This window comes from Neodiprion lecontei, chromosome 1, assembly GCF_021901455.1.
Source record: "Neodiprion lecontei isolate iyNeoLeco1 chromosome 1, iyNeoLeco1.1, whole genome shotgun sequence".
Taxonomy (NCBI): domain Eukaryota; kingdom Metazoa; phylum Arthropoda; class Insecta; order Hymenoptera; family Diprionidae; genus Neodiprion; species Neodiprion lecontei.
This window is the reverse complement of record NC_060260.1, coordinates 33,480,378-33,506,773: the sequence shown is the minus strand read 5'-3', so window position 1 is coordinate 33,506,773 and position 26,396 is coordinate 33,480,378. Positions and strand designations below refer to the sequence as shown.

Here is a 26,396-nt window from a genome sequence, read left to right as displayed (position 1 = left end):
CCAAAGGCTAGCGATGAAGGTCCGCGGTCTGGTTAGCGAAATATCAACCCGTCGATGCGGTAATGAATTATGGAATATTATCGACGTCCACGAAGCCGCGGCCTGATTTGCAACCTCATGGGAAAATATCGACTGCAGCAGCATACGTGCCTCTGTAATATTTTACGATAGGTAATAACTATAAACAATGGTGCATGCGTCGGTACGATTAGAAAATCACTCGAGCATGGAACCCTCCTGGGCTCCTGGAAATATTAAGGGCGTATTTATGGTTCTTTTAAGACTCGTATTATGGCCGAGCTTCCAAGGTAGGTGGACAGCCACCCACAGTACGCCCTGATTGTAACTTATGAGGGCACTTTTGTCGGGGCCTTAAGGCCTCCATAACTTTCGTATTGGGCGGCAAGGCCCGCCTAATAATTCGCGATTGTTAGCCGAGTCCCACCCGTTTCCTTTTTATCTCTCCATCGCTGTTTACTCTGCGTGCCGGGAGAGCTGGAGATACAAACGACTTGAGACCGCCGGTGTAAGTACGCCATCGATCAGAATTAGATCGAAGATTCGTGCGGATAAATTTCGCAAATTTATTCAGCGCGATCGTATAGAAGTTGAAAGATCAATACTAGGGTGACGATTGGCCGAAGACAAGGCACGGATCGAAGCTTAACGATCGTACAACGAATTTGCGATAACAGTGACGCAACTGCAAGTCGATTCATCGCGAAAGGCGGAGAAAAAGCGATAAAGTGAATTCTGAGAACGAGATGTTTGTTAGAGTGAAATATATTGTTTCTGCGTTGAGACGTGAAGTCAGCGATTCGGAGGTGGGGAAAAAATAAGGAAAAGCGAGAGAACCGTCAGCAGATACGACTAGAGGCGTCGAAGTTCTATTGCATCTGAAGATCCGCTTCAGCTGCGTTCGCGTGCCGATACGAATCGGAAAAAATTATCGAAACACCTTGAACGTCTCGTTCTTACGTCTCGGTATTCGAGTGGCGCATCCGATGAAGCTGACTTATTCAAAGCTCTCAGTCTGCAGGAGTTTCCTTCGGACGCGCGAAGCTTGTAGGTGGAACATTATAAATTTATATATTCACTCTCGGTTCAATGTTAAATAATAGCATTCAACGCCCACCGCGCGGTGCTTGTCGGGTATTGAGTGTGCGAAATGTCAGCCATATTGAAATAATCGCTGTTTCAAAGAAACCGCTACTTCGACAAATTATTTCCCGACCGTCCGTTTGCCTTTTCCGAATTTTCAGCTTTTCGTTTCTTCGCTGCGCTGTTTTGTTTTCTCATTTTTTGCAACACAACGCGGTATTAGATTTTAATAAAAAATCAAGATTCCAGACTCTGGAGATCACAGATGCACCGGAAGTCAAAAAACGACGCTCGATTACCGGGAAATAATGCCCGCGGGATAATGGCTATAAATTTACCAATCGTCTGAAATACGAGGCGCGAATAATCGAAATTTGTCACCGCTATCTGGATCTCCGTGAATGCGTACAATCCAAAGCAGTATTCAATTATTCGATGGCGATTAAGGAAACCCCGCGGTGTGCAAACTGCAGCGGCAAGCCGATCTTGCAGACTCGATCTTCGAGGAAGAATAAAGGATCAAAAGATTACAATCGAACCGCCCGCGCCGGTTATCCTCTTCGGTTTCTATTTTATTACGGAAAAAAAACTGACCCTCGTAGATCATCCGAGTCAAAACCCGATTTCGAACGAAAAACCGCCCACCGTTTAGCGCAGGACAAGCTTGTTTAAATCTCGGGAGTGCCACTCGTTTGCAGCCATGGTTTTTTTTCATCTCTCTTTGTCTCTCTTGTTTCAAGTATTATATTTGCACATGACAATGAATTAGACCTCGTGCCGATTTCGGGACACGATAAAATACATTCCGTAATTAATGCCGAGATATGTGGGTCGCATCCGTGAACCGTGACCAGGAAACGGGCACTCTAGAATTTTTTTGTCACGCGTTATCCGATTTTTACATCATTCGGAAAGTCTCGGTTTCACGATATGACGATGAATATAAATCTCAAATGTAATCTAGACCCCAGAAGTAATAGGGAATAAAACTTTTGCAATTTCTACAGCAATGCGGAATCTGAAGTGCAAAAATCGGTTTCAGAGCATCGAAAACTTCATCCAAATTCAAAGTGTATCGATTAAACAATGCGCGTATTTTGAATACCAGCCATAAATTTTTCTCCCTAGTCGCATTATTATATACATACATGAGGTGAAATATATTCGCAGAACCCTTTGTTGTCTGCAAAGTTTCAAGCACAGCTTTTAGGCTGGGACTATTTGACTGCGAGGGTCGAGAGAGTTTTATGACAATGGAGATCCTCGCCTTCCATGAACAATTAGATCACGAATTTGAAAGTATGATACGGTACATAATGGTAATCGAGTAAATTCACGTCGTACTTGATGTGTTGGCGTTTTTCCTTTCTTCTCTGTTTTTCTTTTTTTCTTTTTCCTTTTTTCTTGACGCATGGGCGAGGCTGTGTCGTAGACATGACCCTCAAATTAAATCGGGGTGAGAGTTTAAAATTGCAGTGCGTAATATGGCGTGTTCAATGCGTTCAGAGCGCGTTTCGATTTAATTGAGAATCACGTCTATACTCGAAGTTCTTCTTGGCAGACAAACATGTTTTCGCTGGATAGAATTACGCGGCTAGTTCGAGATTCACGATGCAAGATTTATTCGCCCCGTCATTTTTCTCGAGAGGGTCAAGTTGGCGCCGCGCGAATAATAAAAAAATAATATGCAATATTCCGACGCCGGTGTAATTAAAGAAATTAGTAAATCATTGTTGAATTATCTATCTGTTGACCTCTCGCTTCGATGATCTTCGCTCATTGATATTCCAATCGCCGCGCGCAATCACCAATTACATAATAACGCGCCATTCTTTTCCTCTGTTGGTTCAAAATTGTTATGATTCATTTTACAGCGGTTGCAAATTCCGCTCTCAACTTACCCATAATCATGACGCTTGTCGACGTTTCACGTAACTTCGCGAACCTATTTTTTTTTTCTAGAAATATGAGAATAAAAAATCGATTCGTCAAAATTGCAAGACGAATTCGTTCGTCGTTTTAAAATACGAAATCGTACACGCGAGTCTGACGTGATTACAATTACCTGCAAAATAAAAAAGCTACAGCGTTATTTCTTTTCGAAACTCGTTTTGCCGATGGCAAATCATTTCCACGACAACAACAATAATCCCGCGAATATCCCGGCTATGGCTCGCCTTTGACTTGTGAACAATGGTCTGTCGGACACGTCGCCATTGCATTAATTACGTACGGTAGATTATCTCCGGATGTTCTTACTCGGCACCAAGAAGATACATTATGAATTTCTCAGCTTGAGATGCAAATTAACAAGGATCGCTTCTGGTCGCAATTTCGAGAGAGGATTCGTAAAATAGCGAGAGATTCCTGATCGAGGAGGAGGATTGATACAAATCAATCGACACTCACCTTCCTCCGTGCAGCAGCCGAGGAGGGTGACGACGTTCGGATGATTGCCCAACTGCTGCATGATTTCGAGTTCCCGAACGAGGTCCTCCTTCTCCCTCGAGGACGCGCCTTCCTTGACGGTCTTAACGGCGACGAGCCGCGTCGTGCCCTGGTGACCGGTGAGGTCGTCGGCCTCGGCTTTCCATACCTGTAGGAGAAGGAAAACGATGCGAGTGCATTACGGAGGGAATATGGTACATCGGGAACACACTTTGCATAATCACTTAACGACCACGGTCAGTGGATACCGCTGCAGGTAAGCCGAACGCCTGGCGTGCGAGTGCGAGGTAGAAATGCGCGAATGTGAGACTGGACGAGTCTCGGTAACGCGATGCCCTGATATTTCAATCAATAAATACCATGCACGCGGCTGGAGAAGTGTGTCGGTTCGGAACGAGCTCGGGGCACAGAACGATTCAATGCAACGAAACTCCTCTCGTTCTCTGACTCTCTCGGTTTTGCGCGGAGGTGATAAGCCTCAATTTGCAACGCACGAGGCAAGGCCTGCGTATTGAATACCCTCAGCAGGAAATTGCTCCGGACAATTCGACGCCGCGAAACGTAACGTGCTTTTCATCCTCGTTACAATAGTCCAAAGGCTCCGAGGCGCGCGGTGAGCGACGCGTATGTTACACGGGGTATACAAAAAAAAAAAAACTTCGTTGCTTGCGATGTTGGCGCCGTAAATTTACCTGCCCGAAGTTTCCTTGACCTAGGACCGTCTGCAGCCGAAGTTTGTCTCGCGGGAATTCCCACCTGGATTCCTGGCTCGGAGGTGGAGGCGGTTTTTCTCCCTCGTGACACTGGAGGACCAATTAAATGATTAAAACACGTTTTTCTTCCTCGTCGCGGTCGGGAGCGACTGCATCGGGAGTGAAATTTATTCACGCGTAATGGGACTGCTTTTAATAAAAACTCACCAGGTGCTGTATCCGAGGCAGTTTTGTTATCGCCTTTTCGATCGACGTCTTGAAGTCTCCCTTCTCCAGATTCAGACCGTCTTTCCTACAGCTTATCTCCGATGACGTATCCGACTCTTCCAGCATCTACGCAAATCGATAAAAATCATCATCATATATTTCGTTACGACTCTTGTTCAACGACGTCTCAAAAATTACACCATGAACGAGGATCGTAGATACCTCGGGTAATATACTTGTATTCTCCTAACGGTACAAAAAAATTTTGCCTCGAGCTTACGATGCCGGGTTTGAGATTAACAGATGTGCCAGTCGCGCTCACAGTTTCAATTTTTTATTTTCATTTTATATCAAGCAGCAATTTAAGCTGTCCCGGATGAGAAAAAGGTAGGGTAAAAGAAAAAAGCATTTTTCGCTGAACCAATTTTCGAGTCATCCCAAAATGTTGAGTCGCTGTTCGGTGTTTTACGGGACGTATTGAAAAAGTACAAGACGCGTGCATGTTGCGCGGTGACTCGGTAACCTCGATGAATGGCACATGTGGCGATGACGTCAGAAGCGTTCATCGCCCACTTGGCATAATCCAGCTTAGGTATACAGTCACCTGCGTCCGACACGCGTTTCTCGTAGTAAAAAAGAAAAACTTGGGTTAACAACGAAGAGTTGATGAGTATTTGTCGTAACGACTCCCGGAGTTAAGCGAAGCCCGTTGGCACGTAACGAATCCGATGGTAAGGTACTCGTACCTTGGCTGAGCATAAATTAAATTCAACCGGAAAGAAGGAATTGAAGAAAGGGTAAATGGTGAAACAAAAGGTGTTCGGAGACAAAAAAGGAGAAAAGAATGATAAGAATACAGTAGATGTACACGTCGCTGAAACTAAGCGCGCAGTTTCGTTCTGTTTTGTTTGGCAACGAACGCGTCAACGGTCTTGTTGTTTCACTGAGAAAGTGACGCGAAATATTTAATTATAGAAACCGCATTGACGTATTACACACCTGTTATTGCCAAACGGCATGCCGAGTCTTGTTAGAATACCCCGTTACGAACAATCGACATTAGACATTTTTCAAACGCGTTTTATACACCTGTTGCACAATCTGCGTCACGCTTTTATTGTTTGTGTAACGTACGTGCAGGTCTGATCATCGTGAACGAACGATCGTTGATTAAAACTAGCGCAGATAAATAGAACAACGAGCCATCGGGAATGATCGAAACGCCAAGAAGAAGAAGAAGAAGAAGAAGAAGAAGAAGAAGAAGAAGAAGAAGAAGAATTCCTGCTTCGTGAAGCGTTAAGGTATCTCCCCCCCTTTCCGGCAACTCTCAGGATATGAAAAATCTATACATTTCCTACATTTCCGTGCGAGTGAAGTGAAGAAGAACGCGTTATACTCGTCAACCCAATTTTATACAGGTTTCAGGGGTGAATTGCATCGATCGGACGTCAGTGACTCGATGTGTTCACCGTCGTAAAACTGGTTCGGCAATAAATATCTTTACGACTTGTAAAACTTAAGTGGATAAAGCCAAGGAGTATGAATAATGGCGCATAACGCCTGTGTGTTTTTACCTTGCGATTTCTAATAATCAGTCTTCTTAAGATCAGTCCGACGCCAACGGCGATTGGAAAGACGACGAGGGTCGCCAGGATGTAGCTGACGACGGCCACCGTCTCCTGAGTGGCGACCGTGTCGCCTTCGGAGGCGAGGTACGTCCTGTTCACAGCAGGATCAAACGTCGAGGAATTGAACATGGGCACGGGGGTTTGATGGGTTGGCCACTGGTGTCGAGTTCGGTTTGTACCGACACCGGCACTCGCCAGGCCGCTTCCTCGGTTGGAGTACGAGGGTTCTCCGGGTTCGTGAGGTGCCGGCTGGTCTGCCTGGTGCCGGGTTGAATTGTCTGGCTTGTTCGACAAGGAATCAGGAAGTCGTTGGGCGCCGGGATTGCGGCCGGCCGGAGGAGGAGGATGCTCGTGAGCCTTACTTTTTGCCGTTTCCACATCAGGTAGTGAACCTGCGGTTGCAGGCGAAGTCGCGGTAACCGAGCTCGGCCCTTTTTCATCTCGTTGTCCCTCTTGCCCGGCGACCGGAAGTATTACGGGCAGAGTTTCAATTCCGTGGGAGGACGACCTCGAGGCCGGAGAACTGGTTTCGTTGAAGATCGACGTTCCATTGTACAGGTGCATTATGGGCAGGACGTTGTCCTTGTCTCTCGACTTGTCCGATAAGTTCCTGCCTCTGACTTCCGGCGATCTCTCCACGCTCACGGTTCCTTGACCGTTCAAATTTCCCCCGGATCGAGAACCGTTCGGTTTTGTGACCGCCAACGACGGCGATCCGCCTTCACCTTCACCTTCGCCTTCCTCCGACGTTTGTACTTCTGGGTTTGGGATCGTCGTCACTTCGGGTCTTACCGTGTTCGGTGACCTGTACATCTGTTGGATCTCCGACGGGCTCAGATCCTCGGCAATCCCGAAGGGCCGATTCGCCTCACTGAGATTCGTCGTTCTGATAACTGGAACCTGCGTGACCGACTCCTCGACGGTGACCGCGTTCCCCTTTTTCTCCGCCGGCACATCTTCCGCCGACAGTATCCTCGGTGTAACCGAGAAAAGCGATGGTAGAATTGTACTTTGTACTGTTACAGTTTCTTTACCCGACGTCGCGGTCGGTTTGGGTCTCTGATCAATCGTTCCACCTCTCGCTTCCACTTGGGAAGCATCGTCACGAAGAACCTGGGCCCTATCACCGGGCTGCTCGCTAGCAACACCGTCATTAGAACTATTAGAATAACTACCACCGCTTATTTCACTTTTGGAAGAAGTCACCCTGACCTCGCTATAACCATTAGGCTTGTCACCACCGTTTCCTTTCGATCCGTCAAAGTTTTCCTCAACCCGCGTGAGGTTCCTAGCATCCGAAGGCTTCGTAGTGACATCCAAAAGCTGCATATCAGGAGCAGCGTTGTTATCCGTCACGGCCGAGTCTCTCCTCAGTGATTGTTCCACCAACATGTCTGGTGTCATTTGTCCCAAACTTTCCTCGAAATTACGTTTCCCATTTACGCTTTTGGGCCCCTCGTAACTTTGTGTAACATTACCCGTGGGTCGGTTGGAATGCAGTGACTCATTAGAGGTTTTCGACGTATCCGACCGAACCGCTGTCGACTTATCGGTCTCTTCACTATGCGCAAACTGTCTCGAATCCGGCTCACCTTCCTCGTTCCTCACCGGCGGTGGCCGCCTGTGGTTTTTCGATCCTGGTTGATCCGCCCTAAAGTTATGCCTGCGAGGTTGGTTCCGGTGACGAGCGCCTTTGCCGATCGGCTCCTCACTGGGTCTCTGGTTCAACACTGCACTGGCCGATTTCAGCAGCATGCGCTGATCCACGTCCCGGGCGTTTATCTCATCACTAAACTCGGCGGAAACTGGTCCAACGGAACTCTGGTCCCTCTGACCGGCTTCCGAGTCCGGTATTCGAGGCTTGTTTACTTCGAGCGGCGTTCGAATCGAGGTTTCACCGCGGGATGCTGCGTCTGGGTCTGACCGGGGCCCGTGATCCCCACTGCGATCGCTGCTCTGCTCCCCCTCCAAAGTTGTAACTCCTTCAGCCGCTGAGCCGGCACTGAGATCGGACCGCGACCGCGTCGCCACTATACCGCTCGACGAGCCGTCGCTTATCTCGGCGGTCCCGAGTGGCGCGGGTCCCTGTTGCCGGTGCTGCTCGCCTTCCTCCTTGCTGCTTACCCCAGGTCCGGAGTAGTTGCGCAACAGCCGCGTCACGTTGGTTATCGTGTAAGCGTACACGTGTTGTTGCGCCGGCAGAGCGACAGGTGGAGAGCCCGCACCTGGAAGCGCCAGGTTTCCGCGATCCTCTCCGACCTTCGACGTCGAGGTTTCGCCGACGACTATCCTCAGGGTCGTGCTTCGCCTTCTTTCCGGGTGATCGGTCGTCGCGGTGGAAGCCATCCTCGAAGGTTCGTCGTCCTTGGGACTCGTCAGCGTCACTTTTTCCGAAGGATACCCCACCGCGTGCCCGTTTACCACGGACCCTGAATCCTCCTGGTACCCCGTCTCCCCCCCGCCACTCGACGTCGCGACCGAGGGACCGAGATTCCTCGTCTCGTTCGATATCTGGGTCGAGCCGTCTTCCCCGGCTGCATTCCCAGATGCGCCAGCCTCGTGGGATGCTGGGCCCCCTTTCCCTTGGACCGGCGTCTCGCCGAGCACCTGGTCAACCGACGATGCGTGAGCGGACGGGTCCGCGGGGCGTCCCTCGCCCTTGGCGACGGCGTCGCTTTCCGACGCGTTCCTCGTCTCCGGAGCCCCGATCACGTTCGAGACGATCGTCGGGTCGGCGGGCTTCGTCGGTGGTTTTCGGTAGTAGAGACTGCTGGCGCTTGGATTTCTGAAGGCGGGCACCTTCAGGTTCGGGATCTTGTTCCTCTCGATGGTCTGCTTCTCAACCGCGATGTTCATCTCCTCGTTAATGATTTCCTCCAGGGTGGGAACCGGGACCTGCGTTGTCGTCGTGCTGAGCCTCTTCCCGACGAAGCGTCTCCTCGAGTTCGAAACCGGGGAAACCGTCGGCGTAACTTCGACGGAGTTACTGCTCGTCGTATTCTGCGTTTCAGGACTGAGCTTTTGACCGAAGTACAAAAACTGCGTCATCTCTTCGATCGGCACGTTGCTTTCCACCGGTCGGAAGTGCTTGTACAGACTGTCGGACATCATCACTGTATTGTTGCTACTACTTTTTCGAGGATCAGGTTCGCTCCCGGACGCGATCTTAGCTCCGCCGACCCTCTGCAGATGCTGGGAACCGTTTCTAGTCGTAGAAATATGCCCGCTCCTCGAAAAGCCAGACGATGCTTTGTGTCTGATTTCTGTTCCAACCGTCGTCCTGTCGTCATGACCGAGATCCGTCGTCTCCGCGGTCTGTTTGCCGGATTCAGAATTCTTAGATGTCAGATTTCCACTTCCCTCCATCAGGCTCGAATCCCTCTCGGCTTTTCTGACCGCAGTTCCGATTAACGGTTCCGATGCTTCTTCCTGGGCCCCAATCTCCACCTTGGATTCACCGGGCGCCGCGACGTAGACGCCGTGTCTGGTCTCCTGGCCCTCCAGGACGTCGGTCGCATCCTTTGGCACATCGGCGCGCAGCCGAGTCGCGCTCACGCCTCGCAGCTGATCGCCAGGACGCTGCGCCAAGGCTTGGCGACGTTTTGCCGCCAGGATATTTCGGAGCGCTTGTTCTCTCTTCGCTTTCGACGCGGGCAGCTCAGCGTGCAGCGACATTCTTCCGTGGCGGTGATGATCGGTGGACGCATCTGTAACACGATAAGAGAAACGAAAATTTAGAACTCGTATCAACGTGGGAGGACTTGACGTTGGCGTTCCGCGGAAGGCTAATTTCTACGACGTCGTGTATTAACCGCAAAACTGGTTATGGAAAGTTTCGTTCTCCGGGTGATCAACGGTCATTCTTGACATTTTGCACCTCGGATTTCGGTTAATTCAATATCAGGACCTATCGCAGTAACGGTAAATTTTGACGGTGCAAAGCGCCTAATAACGGCTTCCATGAAAAACGACCTGCAAGACTCGAGTCGTGGGGCACGATTATCCGGGGCAGTAGAGGTCCAATTAATTCGTACACGTAGAGTCCTTGATCGGCAGTTATCGGATGACAGATCTGAGAACGAGTGCGACAGTCTTGAGAGCCGAAGACGATATACCCGGGGTCAGAGATGAGTCCAGGGTTCGTCCCGGATCAATGTTTAGGGTTCGGTAGGCGTCATCCGATAATGTACCATGAATGTACCGTTAATTTTCTCAACGCGTTGTGTCCGTTCGTTTGTTTCGTTCGCTATCGCGTTACGCTCGAAGTGTTTCTCTCCGTGGTTACATTTGCTTTCTTTTTATTTAAAACGTTCCTTTTTCTTTCTTTTCTCATTCAAATCCTAACCGTCGAATCGACACAACGAGCATAGAATCGGCTTGTTTCGTTAACTCATTCCCCTTTTGCTGCAAAATTTCTCCATGTAAACCTGCCAAATAATCGTCCTTTTCAAATTTCAATCAAACCTTGCAACGGAATTCATTAAGCAAATATGCGACTCCGTCTACCCACGCGCATTTCAGTACACTGCCTTTGAAACCATGTTTTCGATCGGCGATTATCGTACACTCGCGTGGGTTTCGAGCCAGATGTGTGGCTAGTCCCACTTATTCTTCGTTCGTTCTATCTCTAGCCTTGTCACCAATAAAGCTTGTACCTACATGGAACAGTAGCAGCGGTGAGGTGTACTGGTTCAAATTTCAAATCCAACAGTACGGATGAAGTCAGATTCGTTTCCAGAGGTTACTGCACGTGAATGGTATGCAGCTTGTCTTAAAATATAAAAAAAAAGTACAGACGTGGAACGATTCTTGCTCGCATTGAGATCGCGATTTCGATTCCGGGATCGCTTCGCTTCGTTTTATATATTTAAACATTATTCAAGCTTTGCGTTGAGCCTGGTTACTCGATTACTCCGTGTGGAACAGAACGTGCATCATGGATCACGAATCGTAGCGGGAATCAATCATCACCAATCACGGAACAGATCTTGGAGACGATTTTTATCTTACGTCCGTGCAGCAGTCCGATCGATTACGAAAATGACTGGCCGAATATTTTTCTACTAACGACAGAACGGCTGATGAAGAATCGCCTGATTTACATAACAGTATACGCTTTATGGTGACCGTCGTTAAAGATTTTTTACCATGGCCTCGTGGTGTTCTTTCACCGTGTTCGTACCTCAGGCATGATACAGTACGATTCGGATTATACACGCACTCCTTCCGCTCTTTATCTATCATCGTCATTTCGGGCGATTCATCGACGCCAACAGAGCTGAAGGCATCGCGAGATCAAGTTCAAGGCAAATTTCTTCTTTGATCTAGTCTCTTTCATATACACCGGCCTGGAATGAATTGTCATTTCTAGACCATATCGAGTCACCGATCAAGACAATATTGTGGTGGTCGACGTACCAACAAACATATAGCCGAAGCCTCTGACATCATACCAGAAATTTTGGTCATCGTGTAGCAAGAATCGTACACGCATCTATACGTTACACGTAGATATGCACATAGGCAAAGGAATGTCCGTGTCGAAACATTCATACGGTTCGTAGTTCAAGACAATTGCAAGAATTGCTAACACGGAAACTATGAAGCTGCACGAGTAGACGTCACCGGTAATTATAAAGCATCCGATAAGATCGGTGACTTTTTCGCCGTTCCGATTGTACCCGAGGTATAATTATTGATACACATTGTGACTTGCCATATATTTATGACTGGTCAAGGTCAAAGCGGATCAAAAGTCAGCGGAGGTTACATGTAACTGCGCAAAGAGGTGCCGTAGACACGTTTATTCGCCCTCTGTAGCCGTAACTCACTTGAGCTTTTGCTACGTTACAAGATTCACCTCTTGCCGTAACTTAGGACTTTTTAAACAGTTACGAGAACCCTGCGGTACGCTTTACTCCGACTCTCACGTCGAGCCCTGCGTACCGGTCGAGGCACCATCTCAGGGCCGTCGCATCTCTACGAGAAAAGGTTATTTGTTCAACGATTTTACGAAGGTTAATGATTCTCAAGTTCGCACGACATGTTTTCACGAGTCGAGGAGGTTCCGAAGAAATTTTGGCTCGCGTCTTTCAAATCCATATATCGAACCCTGGCGTTTACAAGTTTCAGAAAAACTGAAAAATGTGTTACACGAAAAATTCAGATAGAGATTGCTAGCTTTCAGGCTTTGTAGTGGATCGTTTAAGAAGGGACGATCGAACAATTGTGAGAATAGGCACAGTCCTTTTCGAAAGGTCCTCTTTGCCGTCCCTGGGAACCTTTGAGACGTAGGAGAGTCTTGTGACCGTATATCATAGTCGTGTGACGGGTAACCATGTCCTTAGCACCTGAGTTGCCATTTCGCAGAAAATAAAGGGGAATGAAAACGTTGTCCAGCAACGGCACCGGGCGTGCGGCGTACTATAAGCGATAAGGTCTTCCACTAGTCGTCGGCATTTCTCCTAACCTAACCTAACCTAACCTAACCTGACCTGACCTGACCTGACCAAGAACCTCACCTTGGCCTCGCCGAATCGGGCTGAAAAATGATGCGGGTTGTTCATGGACCAAGGCGCACCTAACTCTCGTAGTTTCTCGTGTAAAACCGTCATCGAAACCCACAACCTTCAATTACTGTACCGGCTACCGGAGTCGGCCAGAAGCTTCGCCGAAGAAATCGAACGTCTCAAGTTCACCCGCAGCGAATGCGGGTCGCTTTTGCTTTTCTCTTATGTATATTGTATATACATATAAGCACGACCGTGCAACATCGTGCTCCACTTTTTCTCACCGATCAACTCGCGGCGCAGTCCTCGAGGGCTGTGATGCCTTCTTTGACCCCGACACAAGTCCGCTCCGGCAACGTGACCGTGTCCACAGGCCCACCGACCGGTGACGCTTATAATATTTCATGGCAACATGTGTATAAAGAAGGTCAAGCTCACTGCTCCTGTTCTTCCAGCAACAAATGTCGTGAAACTGCAACATGCCACTGTAGCTGAGAAAACAACCATTGCGACCAAATACCTCATCTTTCCGATCTCGATGCAGGTACGACTTGTGCTACTGATACCAGAACATTCCCCAGTGGCTGTACGTCATCCTGTGGATAGGTGTCGGTGTCGAAAGGCTCTTTATAGGGTTGTAAATAACCGAAAATTATTTATACACATTGTAAAAAGTGTTTTCGAAACTGTGCAATATGAATTTCATTAGTTTTCGAAGAGTAATAACGCTTAACTTTTTTCTCATCTGCAATTTCCTTCGCCATTCATTTTTTAAGGAACGTATCTCTGGTGCAGAACAGGTAATTTAGCTTTTCCGTTATTCGTCGAGAGCCATATTATTCGATACCGGGAATCAGATATTTCGATACTCGATCCCCACTATTCTCGGCAATCGTCCGAGGAATTGGAAAAAGCTTGCAATATTTCATTTCGTGTTAGACAACGACATGCACCGCAGGGATAGATAATCTCTGAGCTTGAGGGTAAGAAACGTAGCACGTCAAGGTATAAGGTACATACCATATACATACACATATATATATATATATATGCCCTGAGCTACTGAATAAATGAATATTATCCTGCACCAGCGGCAGGAGGTTTATACTGCTACAGTTTCGCGTCCTGTATAATATTCAGTAAGAAGAGTAGAGCCGGAGTACCTCTTCGGATAGCCGATGGGCAAAAGAAGCGATAACCCGAGGGTTATTTTCTATCTATGAATATGATCTGACGGTTTAAGTCGAGTCGGGCTTCGGCCAGCTCCTCAAGATCCAGATATCGCTGGACGATAGGAAACGACAACGGCTCAATATCGTTTTGCGATGGGATAAAAAAAAAAAAAAAAAAACCAAACATCCGGAAAAATGTTAAAACTCACTCATAGACCAAAGTAACGTATCGGTACTGGTAGTGGCATTGAACCTTCTCGACGACACTGATGGATGCCGTGCGAGGGGAAACTGGTCGAACACGTTTCAGTGATGAAAGTACACATGTGCATGTGCGTAGTTTATACCTTCGGCTTATGGGTACAACTAGTCGTTGCGGGTAATAGTAGCTCTGCCGCACTCGGAGAACTAATTAAAAGATTCCGGTTTAAATCATATTTATACCCACATGAGAATAGACGCACGTTTATATGCCAGCACGAGAGTTTCGATGACATGCAGAAAATGATATGCGATATGCATAAATATTTCAAGCGCATGTATTGCAGTTGCGGCGATCAAGAATGGAACTCGGTCGTTTCGCCGTACGAGTTGGGAACAACTAATTTCGACGGTAAAATTAGTTCAGCGTTGGTCAAACTGTGTTGGTACAATAAATCCGCGGCTATGTCAGAGACGCGATTGTTCGGTCAGCCGTAAATCGGACTTTGGACCCGCTCGGCATGGTTCGTAGACAAAACTTAAGCCTCTTTTGACCGCTGGCGTTACGTACAAACACACCGACGGCTTATGTAAGCAAGATGCGATCACCCGTTCCGCCAATTTGACGCAATCAAGGTCTTCTTCCCGTAACTAATCTAAATAATATCTTGAAAAAATGCAAATTGCACCGATTCCCAGGCGAAGATATCCCCGGCCGACGTCGGTTTATGCCGGAGTTACACGCTTCTTCGAAGTTTCCTGCACGCGTCCCAGAGGCGATGCAGCGAGTGCAGGCGAAGATGGTAGGTCGAATAATAACGCATTCGAGAACTCGCGGACAAAGGCGAATACATGCGAGGTGCAATTTGAGCAAAGAATTCGAAAATTTTGTATCCTCATTCGCATCGCGTGACCGTGAAAATTGAATCGTTATATCGATTTAATGCACGAGGGAAATACTCGCCTCGAGGAAAATAATACAAATGAAATACGCGTCCGCCGGGTTATTACATTGCCGCACTCGCGTGAGTTTCGTTCCAGAACGTTTAATTCCATTCGCTATAGGTCTATATGCATATAATACGTGTTACACGTGTATCGCGTAAAGCCAATGACTTAATTTTTAACAGGTGACAAGTTAATTGCGCCATTGTTTAGCGCACGGTTCAATTTACGTTAGACTCTGACACGCGTGGAGTGTTTGGTATATTACAATAGCAGCATATGTCGACGGAAAAAAGTTCCTGCGTATCCCCGGCAGCAGCAGCCACTTGCGAATTCAGTTCCGCTGGGTTTTCCTCTCTTCTACTCGAGGAGAACAAGAGCTGAGTATTTCATTGATCGGTCGGTCGAATCTTCCGGCTCGGTTTCGATCATCGGTTCGGTTCGATGATCCGATCGCGATCAAAACGGGACGAAGGAAAGAATTGCCGAAGGCCGCCGACTCGAAGCCTTTGAGAATTTACTCTCGACCGAGCCATGTTTGAAATCGAGTTATGAATTCGTAACGCATCTCGCCAGTCGAGCCCTCGGAACTGTTGCAGTTACCAACTAAGCGGAGCGTGTGGTAGTTTTAAATAATGCGAAGCTCCGGCGCATCGCGAGCTGGAGAACAGTCAACGAACGAGGGAGCACGCGTTATGCGGGTCTCCCATGGAGCGTACATCCGTTTCCGGTGCAATGGTAGCGCCGCCGGGCAGAGGACACTCCGGTCATCGCGCACGGAGAACCTCGCGTTTATACTTATGTAACGGACGAAACGTTAGGAACCTGGTGCACGTCGAGCCTCGCGCGATTCCCGTTTGCTTTCGACGAGATCGCACTGTGAGAGCTGAGAAAAAGAAAAGGAAAACCCTCTTCGCCAAAAGCAATTTCGTCTGTTCTCATTTGAGCACCTTTGTGACAGGAAAAATTAGCCGATTTGTTATTCAGTTTATTATTTCACGGCGTGACATCAGAACGGACGTCCTCGTTCCCAATGGGGTAGAGGATACATGTTTTTCCTGTAAACGTTGCATAACAGATGATTAAACGTGTGTGCATGGTGAGAGAAGCGGATAGTAAAACGACCAGCGACGTTCGCCGAATTGACTTTTGTTATTCTGTTCGGGTGTCGCAATATCCACTCAGTATTATCGTTCGCGTTTGCTAATAGCAATGAGGTTAAACGGCTTGTATGCATATGCATATACATACATATGACTATACTTCTACGAACGATTATTGTCACGTGATGCGAAAATCGGTTATTATAGTGAGGAAATTGCGCGAACGCCATTACGGTTTTAAACGACGTATTATATTACATGGTCGATCGGCATAACGCATACGCGGAAAAACAGACGGCACCGCTCCGTTTTCGAATAGCGATAAAGTTCCGCATCTGGTCCCGAAGCTCTGAATCGTCTCGTCTGCAATCGACGCAGTTAGTTAGGTTGCCAGGTGATTACATCGACCCCAAAGGCTGTTATGTAAAGCTTTTCCTGAATCGTACAATAGCGGCTGGGAGATCCATTAAATCGTATGCAAATGCGAAATGGAACAATGGAGAACTAGGAATACCTAGCTGAATGGATCGCATCGCCGGGCGGTTCTTCTGTCGTTAGTGTGTTATGGGCTCAGCGTTCGTTTCCTACATGTCGCAAGTAGCAGCATCAGCCTTTGTGATTCCCTGTCCAACGGCAGAAGCGTCAGGTATTCCTTCCTTTCTCTCTTTCTCTCGCGTCTCGACGGACGTTTACACGCTTAAAACTCTAACACGCGGCCAAAACGAACACCGAGTATATTCGTATTTACGATCCGGTCAAGCCGTGACCTTTCAGCCGCGTCGGCACAACATTGCCGCACGAAATTTGCACCGATCATATATTTTAGACCGGGAGGGGCTGCGGCTAATTAGTTACATTGTAATTACCCATCCTCGGAGCCGCGAGTGCCGGTGACGCAATTTAAAAAATGAAACGGAAATCCCGCTCCGCCGCCGGCAGCGAGACCTAAAACTAACCTCGAGGCTAGTTCCCATGTTTCACGATCAAGATCAAGATCATTGACTCGCGGTGAACTCGGCGGAATCTTCACGGAATCATCACGTGCAAATAATTCCGCGGCATTGCCGTAGGTACCAACCTACCTACCTACGACTAGCCGGCTAGCTTTAAGCGGCCGCCTTTGTGCACCCCGGGTATCGGAGTCATCGGCGACCCTCATTGCTGGGAATGTCAACTCGCGGTCTGTGTACAATTAGAATTACTTGACAGGTCGTGGCGAGGGAATCGCAGTACCTCGGATTCTCTTCCGCCTGCGGTTCCACCTCTGCGGATTCGCAACTTTCAATCCTTATAATTCCAGGTACCCGTACGAACCGTCGGCTTTGAACGATCGCGAGCAGCAACGTGCGAAACTTGAAACTGCGAACAGAGTGGACGAAATCTGGGAAAAAATTTGCAACGCGGAAGCGATCTAATAGCTATTATTTTCCGAAACGTGTCTTCAATTAGGGTTACTCGACAAGCATCGACGGAATCGATCCCACCTTGTACGCATAGGTACAAAGGCTTTCGCATCGAACGGTCGCCGCTGCGATAAAAATGGACCATCGACGGTGATTCGATGCCGTTGGAATCCATGCGGAATCATTACGCGCAAAATCCCCGAAAAATCCGCGGCCCCGGTCTTTGTAGTTATTGCGCACCTACGGAGATCAAGGTGAGCTCGCGGCATCTCCGCTGCAAATATCATCGCAAATGGTGTTCAATTAGGTTCACTGACAGGCAGCAAAGAGCCGCGTTCCCGCCTACCGCCTGTCATTACACAATATGTACTGTGTCTTACTCCGGCACTATGCCCACCCCCTCCCTCAATATCAATACCCAGCAATGCCCGAGCACTGAACGTTGAACTGCATTATAGACGTGAGCACGCCGGTCTTCCGCCTCTTTGTTGCTCGTGCGAGCTAATGAGCTTCGGAGCTCGGCTCGTCGACGTCTGACTCGATTATTGGTTATTGATTTACGCGGCGCTCCTCCGAGGATCGCTTTTCATCTCGAGTAGGAGCACTCCTGATTGTAAATTGTAATAAAGCTCATAATAGGCCTAATTATAGAACGGCTAATGAGAAACCGTGTTCTATGCCACGGCGCAGGTACTCCATTCCCCTGTACAAGTCAAAACTATTCGCATAGCTTAACGGAGACGCGCCGCGTTGATTTATCCGAACCAGTTTGCCGCCCTGCTCGTACCAGCAACGATCAGCTTTATCGCTGTAGTAGGTACAATTTTTTTTTTATACCACAGTACGGCCTCCTTGTTTCGTTTTGCGTTCCATTCGTCTTCGCTCCAGACTGACCGGCGTATTTCGTCCGTCTATCAATTAATTACTTGATCTCATATCGCTGTTCGCGTTCTGCCTGCTCATGTACGATACTTTTCTTTTCATTTTTTATTTTCTTTGCTCAGTTTTTATCTATGCGAGATGCTTTTTCTCCTTATATCGCACACGACGTACGGCGGCGCGGTTACTTTGGTTTTTGTTAAAATAATGACCAATGCTTGTGCAAACGTGTGGATCGAAGTATACTTGTTTTAATTACCGGGATATGATTATCTCGGTAAATAGACAGGCGCAAGATGAGCCTTACTTATTATCTCGATTGTTTCTTAGTAATTCGCGATGCCTGATCACATCGCAAAGCTTTTACGGATAGAGCAGTACACCATCCTTATTCATCCATCATCGGCGATTTCAGGGACGATTCTAAGCGGTACGTATGAAAACAATGCCCGTATAATACCCGTGATGTCCGCGAGTTATCGGTGTCAATGATTTGAATTTTTAACCCGCCACGCGATGCATCACTCGCTGCAGAGATATTAGCAATCGACCTTTACCGATGGTCACCTCATCCACTAGACACATTCGTCATTCAAATCCTGAAGCATTTGAGATGCAAATGCTTCGTCCTCAGTGTCAGGCATAATTTCTTCAATTTCACTTTGTTGAGAAGATGCGAACTTATAATTACCGCAGCACAGGTTTTATAGACGGTTCGCTTCGTGTTTCTCTATTGTGCGAAAGTATTTGTTCATTTGTTATTATTTTTTTTTTTTTCAAATGTTTTGTTGCGTTTTGCTTATTGCCTCAAGGGACAAGCGTCCGTTCGTTCGAACAATAGAACAACATGCTAATGATTCGCATGACGCTAATTACTATTCGCAAAGCGTCTCGTATCTCTGGTCGTTCATCCGACATAGTACAAAGACTCGGAGGAATACGAAAATCGATACAACGTGCGGGTTGACCGGGCGTCGTGATCGTGACAAGGCTAGAGCCGGCATATCGAACGCCGTTGTATCAACGATCACGAAAGAGTCCATTGTGTGACTCGACGTCGGGTCATAGCTCTGCATTTAGGCCTTGAATTTCGTTGGCAAACTATCGATGCGATAAAATGATGCCATTGTCACAACTCCGCGTTTCATGGGCCCCATGGGGGATCGGTAAAGGAACAATCAAAGATCGTTCGAACCGTTGAGTCGAATCACCTTTTCGAAGATGGTAACGAAACGTACGAACAGCTCGTGTTAACCATAAATGGAAGTGATTTAAGGTGAATCGCAACTCCATGCTGCAAATTAGGTACCTGTACTCAATGTCTGATACATCGCATTTGCAGGTGCGATAAAAAGCTTCTCAAGATTGAATTTACTTTCGATAATTTACTGTCCCAACGGTACCACTTGCACTTGTATAATCAAGGTACTCCGGGTTTCCTTGTAGTTAACAGGACAGTCACGTGAACACAATTCTCACGCATGATGGGGTGAACCGTCTCGAATGTGTCTGCCGGTGCATTTCTGCGGCAAGTCACGATTCGCGAGTGTCGTGGATCCATAGGTAGAACACGATCGTGTATGCATATATATATATATAATGTAATATATATATATGTATAAATATGCGAGCGTCGTGAATTTCGTTGGTGCGGAAGTTCTAATTATAATATTCAGTGATGAAAATTAATGATTTACGAGGCATCGTCGTACCGCTCGGTTCGCCTTCGGGCAACTCAGGTTCAAGTCGGTTATTCCTTGATCTCGTGACGCTTGCCTCGGGCGATTTAGCACGCGGGTATTCGCAACGCGTTACGCAACCGATCGCTTCGCCAGCTGGTAATGCTTCGACTACCTGCCTTGATTTCATCGGCCGCGAGTTGCGTTTCGTTTATAAATCCACGCAATGAACAGATGTTAATGCAGGTGCGGACGAACCGCATTCTTTTCGAGTGATCTCCGCTCTTCAGAGGCCGGCCTCAAAACAGCCTTGTTCGCGTGCTTAACCTCCTTCAAGGCTTAGACGTTTCGAGATACCAGAGCTGAAAACCATGCGAGAACACCGAGAGTGACCGACCGCAAACTTGGCAAAGTCGCAACCGTGTAACCGTTTAACTGCTCGTTTTTAAGCCTTGCTGAGCGATGTGGCTGGGCATCATGGAAACCTAATGTCGTCACGATCAGCTGCGCTGAAAAACACCTTTCACGGATTTCTTCGTCCGGTTGTACGGATGAGATACACCGGGGATCCAATCTTCTTTGCTTATCTTTCAGGAAACAATTTTGGAGCAGTTATGACAAGAATGCTCGGACTCTTATACCATCCCGCGACTGTGATTTCTGGTTTGGAGCGAACCTTGACCCTCGTCCATGCGTCGTAGAAGCGACACGTACGGCCGACCAAAACAAGAAATAGAGGTTTTACCGGTTGGCTTACACCAGAAGATACATTCGTCCAGGTATGATTTCAAGCATGTAGCCTCGTGAGCTTGGATATCGCAGAGAATTCTTTACTTTTTTTAAATAAATAATTTCCTAGCGCAATAATCATTCCAAGACGTGTTCGCGCAGGTGACATAACAATTGTTTCTTCGAAACTAAACGTTTCTCTGAGTATATCTTTCCCGTCCAAGCTTCAATTCGTGTATTCACAATTTTCCATTGCACGTACACCGTATCGAACTAAAATCATTAGCGAGACGCGTTGCCTGACTGCAAACGATTGCCTGTAAGAGCGTGGGTCTGATGAACGGTAGAGTTACGCAAGTGAAAATTTGAGCGTGGTGCCTGGGCGTCATCTGGTCTGAAAAAAGTCTCGTGTTAGTTGAATGCGTCCGAGTAAGCTAAGCAGCGAGAGGCTAATTAGCATGATTTCCTGAAAACGAAACCCCGTTAGTCGCGTGGTCCACGGTGAGTAGGGAGATCCACGTGGTATCTTTGAAGTACAATTCGGTATTGTGTTACCACCGACTTGACGAGTAGCTATTTCGTAACTCGTGTTATTGCTTATTCGAATGTTTTAATTTCAACCACGATCGTTGTTGCCGCCTCTCTGGCCGGAACACGTTCACAGGGCATAAGCGCGGGTCAAATAACATGGCGGCTGCGGTGCAACGTATGAGAAAGCTAATAAATTCCAAAAGCTCCCGAAATTTGTATTCCACTCGGCAATGGCTGTAAACCGGGAATTCTTTCAAAGGTAACCGCGCCGCTCGCGGGTACTTGAGAGGTTCTTATGCAACGAAAAACAAAGAGTCAAATAACGTAAAACAAATATAGTTGTGTCGTCGATGTCACAACAGCGCGAGGTAACGTTCGTGAAGTAGCGACAACCAGATCCTCGAAAGCTGCACCGGAGCTGTTTCACACAACCGTGAAACAACTTCCTCTTTCAATCGTTTGTTCTTACTCCTGTAACAGACTGAACTAGCAGTTTCGTTTCATCAAGTTTAAACACCTCGGCGTTTGTACGCAATGGCGAGATCTCGGTATCAACGCTGTTGAATAATCGTCCGAACAATTTGCGAATATAAACCTGACACGGATAACAGGGTTTTGATTCAATGCACGCTCAGCTAAACCGCGATTAAAACGAAGGAAAAACTACAATCTACGTAAATCGATAAAATCCACGAGACTAATTCGAAGGAGTTTTTCTAGTGGCACGATATTCAATTTTCTCAAGGCGTGTAACACGCCTGCTGAAGTAATATACTTGCGCAACGATTTCACAGTTAATTGTTAGCAATGCGCTTGACGTTTAGGTGCTTGTAAAGTCAGCGGCACGGTTGATCTTGAAGCGTACATAAGAATTTCATTTTGAAATTCTTACATACAAAACCGAAACCGTTATACCTACATGATCGTCGCACATCGTCCTGGTTATACGCGTGTTTACCCAAGCGTTGAAATAGCAGGTAACGAGCACACCGAGTTCCGAGTAAATGGCTAAATAGGGCGTCAAACTTTGTCGAATATTTTTGGTGGCAAACTAGCCTAGAAGATGAGGCCAAAGGAAGCAGATCGAGGCGGATATCGAGCCGATCGTAACGGAGGCGACTTCCTCGGCAAGCTTGTCGTAAATCATTGATTTCTATCGTATCCGAAGCCTCCTTAACTAAACGGATGCTACCGTCGATTTGAGTTACAGCTTCCATTTCCCGATCCTGACCGCTGATCGGCGAACAACAATTGCTAACATCTGAAAGACGCGCGCTCTGTTCATGCGGTGCGAATCTTCTCGCCAAGCCACCCACGCGGCAATGCGGTTGGTTCTGCATGCATATTCCGATGCGTGCATGGGCGGCAGTCCGATTCCAGACACAGCTCGAAGCGACGAGAGAACGGAGAGAAAGAGAGAAAGATAGAAAGAGAATAAAATAAGGAGACGACAAAGTCTTGGCGTGTACTCGGCGTTATACGACGAATGAGCTGCGAATGCATTGTAGGTATATGCCTACCATACAGAAGAAACGGAGAACGGCGATCAATTAATACATGCGAATCGAGCTGGCTTGTTCGCCTTCCCTTTCTAAGCTCACCCCCCCCCGATTGTTTATACCTCAAGCACCGCGGTTAGGGTTCCAGCTGCAGTCGAGGTTCGCCGCGTGTATAAACTCGCTAGGAATCTGCGAATTCCTCTCAAGCTTGGATACGCCAGCAGCGGTAAACTTGCTTCCATGAACAAGTCGATAACTCCCGAACCCTTCCCTCGGTCCGCCTTCCTCCACATCGGTACCAACTGCGAAGCTTCGCGCGGGTTTCGAGATGCGAACCGACCGCGGGACTTTACTGCGGCTGATCCGCCGATCCTGCGGCTCGAAGCTTTTGGCAACTCGTCCTTCGGCTCCAATTTCAAGGTGCCGCTGTTGCGCCGGGGGCGTGAAAAATTAGAGGCTGAACGAGCGTCTCGTAGATCTTGAACTCGGCCCACGTTACCTTCGGTGACAAGGCGCACCTGACCAGGACGACGCGTTGTACCTTATAACCTGTACCGGGACGCTACGAGGGAACTACCAGAGAAAATCGGCGCGCGTTGGCGTATTAAATGGCCTCTGGAGTGGAGTATGTCCAGAATTAAAAGCTCCGGTACAAAGGGGGCATAATGCAACAATGCCATTCCTGAAGACTCTCGCTCGAATCCTGGGCGGGTACCGAGGGTCTAATTTACAAGTCGTAGATCAGAACTCTCTGTCCAACTTGGGGAGGGGGGAATACAAGGCGCGGTTGCACCGGTCGTATTATACGGACTGCAAGAACGACGATGCGGCAGTGATTTGAAAAGGGAAAAAAAAAAACGAAAATGAAACAAATAAGCGTTTTGTGGCGACAAAGCGAAGAGAAGAAGAACCCGAAGGTGATTTTCGCCAAGTACCCGTACCTTGTACACTTGGATGGAAAAAGGTAATTGCTTGGCCGGGACTGAGATTCGACGTGATCTTTGTCGAGTAATTGTGAAATAGACAACCAGCCCGTGTAACGATACTCTTTAACCAAATAGCTTTTAGACCAAAGTTTATAGCCGCGAAGCGAGCCTGTTCAAAGCGGTGTGGATATAACGGAGTAGTTCTTCGGAGTTGCGACGGAGGTTTGTGACCTCGGATCAATGCTTTGTGTGAACAGGTACCAGTATAAACTGTCGGTCGGTGAAAAGAAGAAGGAGAAGGAGAAGAAGAAGTCAGTTAGTCAGTACGTCCATCCGGCAGGAGGGAGTACGGCGAACAAACGTTCGTCTAGTAGAGAAAAATGGTCGTCCCGGTAGCGAGAGCAAACAAACATCCATCGTTGACTCCTCGCGGCACTTAGCGGCGTCGCGAGTCGAAAGGCTGCGTAGCGAAGTCGGTTCAGGATGTAAGAAAGGGCGCGACATCCTCGAGAAGTCGACCTGGCAAGAAACTCCGAACTAATGGTTACCCACGCCGGTACAACCTGGACTCCTCTCCTCTCTTCTCTTCTCCCTCAGACCACCGCGAGACACGAGAGTGATCCTCCTGCGTTGCGCAACCGTCCCGCAGACATCGATAAACATCCCCGTGTATTAAATCGATCCGAGAATCGATAGTCTCGCGGAGCATCGAGTCTTTGATATTCCAGGGGTGTTCCCTGGCGTCGCGATCCTAGCTAGGACCAAGGCGCGCCCTCGGAACACAGTGGGAATATTTTATTCCCGCTTCGCCTTCCTCGTTACAAACCTAAGTGCGAATTAATCTTGAGCCAGAGACGACGCTGCGAGTAGATATAGAGAAACTGACGATGGCTGGCTGCAATCTTGCACGATGCGAGAGCCAAGCTAACCAATCAATGACTCGCGGAAAGGCGACTTTGTTCGTGCGGTTCTCCTAATGCGATACGCGTTTCGAGCCATCGATCGTTGAACGAGTGAGAAGTCTGTTAGAGAAATACTTCTTGGAATCTAAAGCAACGCGCAGCCGTTTTGTATTCTCGGAACGAATCCACACGCGCTATGGCACATATCGGAACGATTCTTCAGCCGTTGAGGGCAAACCTTTCGCGACGCGATGAGTCCCTCGATGAGTCCCCGTTCTGATTCATTCTCATAGTCGGCGGACCCGGCGGGAGACGACGACTCTCTTCTGTTCTTGTCCCACGTATTGTGCTTACGGCGTGGCGTTATATACATTATATCGCAAGCACAATGGAACATCGGAGGACGCGACGTGGGCAGCAGAGCCGCAGTCACGCCGTCTAGCTGCGGTCGAATTGTCCGCGATATGCAAGCTGACGCGTTGCATGCGATCCAGTTTTTCGAAAAGCGAAGGTTGCGCGCGAAGTCGAAGAAGAAGAAGGAGAAGAAGAAGAAGAAGGAGAAGAAGAAGAAGAAGAAGAGGAAGTTTAGGAATCGAGGGTAACGGCTCAATCCGTTTTGAGATAACAGCTCGGAGATAGATACTTATAAGCCGGGCGGCCGCTTTGCGGAAGGAAACCATAAAAGCGGCCTGCACGCATAATACATAATGTACGCAGCGAAACAACTTACTGCGGGGATCCTATCTCAACCTGTGGGACCGTCGTCTATTGAGGGGCGCGCGAACCGGCTGCTGCGGGTATAATAATCCGGATGAGGAGAAGAATATCCTTCGTACCGGAAAACGTCCTGGCTTGATTTACCGCCATTTTGCCCCCCGGGGAATCGTGGCGGTATTAAACTACAGGAGAGGAAGGAAGAAAGGGAATTGTGAATGTAAGAATAAAACGAGAGGAAATAGAAAAACGTACGTAAATATATATATGTGTGTGTGTGTTTGTGTTTGTTATATACATTCTAGTCGGGTCCGCATGCCTTCCCCCGGTTTCAATGGTACTCGGTGCTTAGAACCCGGTAGAAGCCTCCGGGCACTGCCCAGCTATGGTTATATTCCTGCCTTCTTTCTATGCTAGATACGCGGCGGAATAAACCGCGGAAGACGCGAGTTCTGCAATGGACGCCAATGGAGATGCACGCGAATCTCTGCTGCACGCGGGTGCTCATGATCGGCTTATATAGATCAACTTTCCATTCGATCCATTCAGGCGAAGCTGGGTCGACGAAACTTTAAGCCCTTGGTGTGTACTGAGAAATATGGGTACGAGTAGTTGTGAAAAAATCGTCGATACGTGGAGCCTGCAGAAATAAATTAACGACGATGAACAAATCATTCAATAGCCAAAGAACATGGAAATCATCATCCGAATCGTGTCACGTAATGATCAAATTTCAATTTCATAAAGATTTCGAAAATTCGAAGTATACGGTAACTATATTTGAAAACATAAACAAGAAAACCATCGATTACATTGGAGAGTAACGGAAAAAACACACATAGGACGAACCGTCTGGCTACGGCAGGAATCAGTGATTTCGATGACGACGATGGTCATATTTTGAGCTCCTGCGGTACATTCGCAGACGATGACTACGATATCCCGATGGAGGAGGACGGAGGCGGACGAGGCTTAACAATAAGCCGAGCTTGAGGTCATCCCGGAAACGCTAGTGGAGAGTAATAATTGGATTCTTTCGGCGAGATCTTTGTTCTGTAGGATGATAACCCGTTTCTATGCATCCGCGCCAGCTTCCAGCATCCCCCC

The 26,396-nt window shown here is 47.8% G+C and overlaps 1 protein-coding gene across 2 annotated transcripts in view; it reads right to left on the bottom strand.

Annotated features, from left to right (window-relative positions):
* The window catches only part of LOC107228144, a 107,966-nt gene that overhangs the window by 6,642 nt on the left and 74,928 nt on the right, over positions 1-26,396 (bottom strand). For both annotated transcript variants that reach the window (XM_015669519.2, XM_046746835.1), the window contains exons 2-5: positions 6,044-9,804; positions 4,470-4,595; positions 4,242-4,352; positions 3,511-3,697 (exon numbers count right to left, since the gene is read on the bottom strand). In XM_015669519.2, the coding sequence (XP_015525005.2) occupies positions 3,511-3,697; positions 4,242-4,352; positions 4,470-4,595; positions 6,044-9,804 (4,185 nt within the window). The remainder of the gene's footprint in view (positions 1-3,510; positions 3,698-4,241; positions 4,353-4,469; positions 4,596-6,043; positions 9,805-26,396) is intronic.